Source organism: Ruditapes philippinarum, unplaced genomic scaffold, assembly GCF_026571515.1.
Source record: "Ruditapes philippinarum isolate M1 unplaced genomic scaffold, ASM2657151v2 ctg3895_1_1_1_1, whole genome shotgun sequence".
Classification (NCBI taxonomy): domain Eukaryota; kingdom Metazoa; phylum Mollusca; class Bivalvia; order Venerida; family Veneridae; genus Ruditapes; species Ruditapes philippinarum.
In genome coordinates this window covers 1-4897 of record NW_026865491.1, presented here as the reverse complement: position 1 = coordinate 4897, position 4897 = coordinate 1, and the positions used below count along the sequence as shown (strand labels likewise).

The 4897-nt window shown below is 32.8% G+C and overlaps 1 protein-coding gene across 1 annotated transcript; it reads right to left on the bottom strand.

Moving 5' to 3' along the window:
- Positions 1 to 1073: 1073 nt before the first annotated feature.
- Positions 1074 to 4890, bottom strand: LOC132729356 (uncharacterized). The gene is made up of 3 exons (XM_060715123.1): positions 4675 to 4890; positions 2281 to 2411; positions 1074 to 1925 (listed from the first exon to the last, which is right to left on the bottom strand). Exons 1-3 carry the CDS (start codon positions 4688 to 4690, stop codon positions 1653 to 1655), a joined length of 420 nt encoding a protein of 139 aa, XP_060571106.1. The 5' UTR covers positions 4691 to 4890; the 3' UTR covers positions 1074 to 1652.
- Positions 4891 to 4897: the final 7 nt, after the last annotated feature.

The following is a 4897-nucleotide window of genomic DNA, read 5'->3' as shown; positions in this document are numbered from 1 at the left end:
ATCTGTAATGAGCGCATTTTTTGCGCGGAGCTTCTCAATTGCTGCATTGTAGCAACATTTGTACTTGTTGTATGTTGTTTTTCCCATGTGACCTATTTCTTGGCTCAAAAATCGTTTCTTTGGCGAATACCCCTATTGAATCGACATTAACTTTATACGGGCATGACGGTCACATGTTCGGGACCGGTACTCCTTGTATCTAACTGAAGCCGGATATACCCTCATTCAACTAAGATTACATGCATATTCACATACAATTGCTCTGAAGTTAACATGTATGATCTGACTGGAGAGTTTTGCTTTACCAAATACAGAATACTAGCATGTGCCAATAAGAAGCTGAGCATTAAAGGAAGGATCACTAAAACGTTAAAATAGCATGTCCAATACATATCTTCTCCAATTGCATATTTTAACGCGTATATATGTCATGTTATTTCCCACCAAGTTATCAAAGTGAATAAAAAAGTAATACGTCAAACCATTTGATCTTTTTAATTGGCAGTGATTGGTAGATTCTGTATTAGAGCAAAGTTTCAAAAATTAAATAAAAGAAAGTCTCTCGAATAACAATGATCATTGGAAATTGGCATTATTATGACATTGTTGTTTTAATCAAGACAGTACGCATGTGCTCTAGTGGAATACTTTATATTTCCAAATAATCTTCAAACGGTCGCGTTCAAGTATCACAGTATGAATTCATATTTCAGATCATACCTTGATAACTTTCATTTTTTACAAGTTTTAATCTCTTTAGATCATACTTTGTTCAGAGTTGTTTGAAACATGTTTTTTTTTCACTTTAATTTGAATAGTGGTCATTGTTTACCATGCCTATGTCCAATCAGGTAATACATTTAAATGATTGAACAAGTATATTTACCCTATTAGGTGCCTTTCTTTCCGATGGGTTTGTGTGACTGGATGGATATTGCAAAGGACTTTGTTCCGTTAATAAGATCTTTTCAATAACATGACATGAAGTACGGTAGTTTACAATACCTATACAAATGTATGTTATGTATTATATATATATAATTGTTCCTTCTTCTGTATGGTAAATAACAACAAATCAAACGAAGAAACAATACCATTTATATGGCTTCTTTTTTAATGAAACATGAGAAAAAACTGTTTATCAAAATGATACAGGCATAATTGGTTTAAAGACTCATCGACAAATTATATACTGTAATCTTCTCCCAACGAAGGTTGCAAAAATCTAAATTGCATTCAATCATGAAAAAATCGAATACAGATAACCGTTAAAGTATTTCTGCTGAAATATTTTCAAGAGAATGTTAAGTATCAAGTTTTAGCTTATTGTTCAATAAATAGGGTCACATCAGCCATTCAGCAGTAGTATTTTTATACATCAAAATGAAGAGTTATCTGTCAAAGTTTCAAATTATATTGAAATAAATCCTTATCCCCTTGGTCACAATCGGAATTATTCTTACATTATTCTTTAAATGCCCAAAGAATTCAAATTGCGGTGATAAACCAGTTTTTGAGACAACGAAAAAAAAATCCCTTGTCTAACTCTGTGTAATAATTTTGACAACAATATATGTAGTAATAAATTAAACAAATTGTCTCCTTTTAAAGCTAGGTATACCACTTCTTATACAATATTCATCAGTCGACACTTATCCGGACGAGGGACCAGTGCTGATTGATCCAAGTTTATTTTTGATAGCAGTTATAGCCTGTGTAAGGTCTTGAAGCTGCTTTTTGGTTGGTGTTTTTCCAGTAGACACTGCATTTAATACGTCAAGAACGCTATTGTTCATCTGTGTTAGCTCAGCTAGAGGTATGGCATTTTTCAATGAAGTCATTCCGCTCTGGATGTTCCTTATTTCGTTCTTCTGTGATGTTAGATCAGTCTCTATTTTCTTAACGTCTGTCTTCAGCTGGTTTGACTAGTACGAAAGATGAAAAAAATAACAACAAACAATGAAGTTCTGGTTAATAATTTACAGTTCAATAAGTATAGCTTGGTGTCACACATTTGTTATATACTTGTAAAGTGATATAAGTGTCTGCATGAAACCTCTTCTAATAGTGGTATATTAAAACAAACTATGTATGTAATTATTTTTGGAATTTGCACGTCTTTATAAAGGAGTATTTGCCGGAACATTTATATACATTACTTAAATTACCTTGGTGTCTAAGGCTGTAAGTTTAGCACTATCTTGTCCTACTTGCATTAAATTACCTGTGTGTCTAAGCTTGTAAGTTTAGCACTATCTTGTCCTACTTGCATTAAATTACCTGTGTGTCTAAGCTTGTAAGTTTAGCACTATCTTGTCCTACTTGCATCACCAAATTAAAGGCCGTCTTTGCTACTCTCTTGACACTTGCATCGATGGTGGTCAAGTTTGTTGTCAGTTTCTGGACATCACCTTGAGGAAAATGACCACATATATATCTTCATAATTTTTCCAGTTCTTTTAGTAAATAAAAGTAAAATAGTTACATTTTAAAACCCTTTGCGTTACAATTTTAATGTCTATATTATTACTTTATTATTATTATTATTATTATTATTATTATTATTATTGTTGTTGTTGTTGTTGTTGTTGTTGTTGTTGTTGTTGTTGTTGTTGTTGTTGTTATTATTATTATTATTATTATTATTATTATTATTATTATTATTATTATTATTATTATTTCAGAATACATCTGATCATATTGGTAGTATTTGCACAAGTTACAAATCTATTGTATTCGTAATTATGGCTCTAAACTGAAATCTCAGAAAATATCAATAAGTACTAAGTACTTGGTGATGTCCATTAACGATGAAGTATATTTAGATTATTAAATAGATATAAATCAATCAATCAATCAATCAATCAATCAATCGATAATAAATTAATAATTAATTAATTAATTAATTAATTAATTTACTAATTAATTAATCAATAAATCATTTCATTTATTCAAAATTGCTGCTTTTATAGTAAGACAATACGTATTAAAGATATTATCATTTTAAACACTTTGTCTCTCGTGTAACGCTCTTACAATGATGTTCCTTTGCATAATTTGACTGGAAAGATTTTCCAAGACTTGTGTTCCATTTGATAAAGGTCTAAATCAATAACTTGTATATGCAAGTTTTCAGGTCGTTTCCTAATCCCATTTTACCAGAATGATTATTTTTATTGTGCAAAATGACCCAAAAAAGAAATGAGCCGCGTCACGACAAAACTAACGCAATGCGTTTGCGACCAGCATGGATCCAGACCAGCCTGCGCATCCGCGCAGTCTGATCAGGATCCATGCTGTTCGCTATCAGTTTCTCTACTTGCTATAGGGTTTGTAAGCGAACATCATGGATCCTGATCAGACTGCGCGGATGCGCAGGCTGGTCTGGGTCCATGCTGGTCGCAAACCCATTATGTTGGTTTTGTCGTGACGCGGCTCATTAATGCCTTGCAACGCTTATCACAGAATTGCACTACCTATTGGTCTGAGGGTATTTATTATTAAACTTAGCAGATTTTTCCATTTTACTTGCGTCACTTGATAAATTTCATATAATTATGCAATACACAATTCATCGGTGTATTCAGACTTATCGTGTTACTTAAAACATATTGAGCACCACATATCAAAATACGTTTTCAACAAAACACTTGAATATATTATAATATACATGTATTACATTTTCCCACTTAAATCAGTGTCATCATCGACACGTCATCATCGATTGACAATATATGATAAAATGACTTAAGTTAAAGGGACTCCACTGATTCATTTCGACATGACGGGACTGGAAATATTCCCGGATTTGTATACTGTCAGATGTTGGTCTAAACCAATAATTTGTTTCTCACCCCGTTTTACCAGAATAATTTAGCCGCGTCACGACAAAACCCATCATAGTGCGTTTGCGACCAGCATGGATCCAGACCAGCCTGCGCATCCGCGCAGTCTGATCAGGATCAATGATGTTCGCTTACAAACCGTATAACAAGTAGAGAAACTGATAGCGAACAGCATGGATCCTGATCAGAATGCGCGGATGCGCAGGCTGGTCTGGATCCATGCTGGTCGCAAACCCATTATGTTGGTTTTGTCGTGACGCGGCTAAATTATTTTTTATTGTGCAAATGTTGTAACTCTTTTCACTCAAATCGGACTAAAAATTGCACTATCTTACGGTTTTCAATTGAATTCTGAATATTTCATTACTATCCTTAGCAGTTTTGTTTTTCATCTCACGTACGTCTTTTGATTTTTGTAAAATTTATATTTTCATTTTTCTTTTAGACGTTTTGACCTTAGTGGAGTTTCTTTAAGTTATATACTATAGAGTTAGCATAAAACGAAGGCAGTTTTTTCAGAATCATAGCAATATAGGAAAATAATGCGATATGATAAAAAAGTAAAAACCAATTTAAGTCATTATAATGCCTCAAGATAAATATTAAGTTGAGTTAGCTGTGTAAGCCCTATGAAAAAAAAAAATGTATTGAATTATTATATGATAAATTTGTCGTATTTTATCAAACAGTCCAGCTCCACTAAGTGTTACTGAAATTTTTAAAATGGTTCAATATTTAAAAGAATAATTTCCTGAAAAAATGAATAAAAAAACGAACATTAAAAACATAATAACAGCAATAAGAAAATTTGAATATGGTTTATACATACTGTCTATTTGGTTCATTTTGGGCAGGGTTGTTTTCCTAAACTGTGCAAGAGCATCGTGCACGACTGTGATATCTTTGTCCACCTTACTCACTTTAGACTGCTCGATCAGCAATCTGGTTTGGAGACCGTTTATTTCATTAGTGTGGTTTCGCACCTGTGATTCTAGAGACGCTGTTTTTGACGTCAGACTGTTGACCTTGCTCTGTTGTTTCTGATCATATTG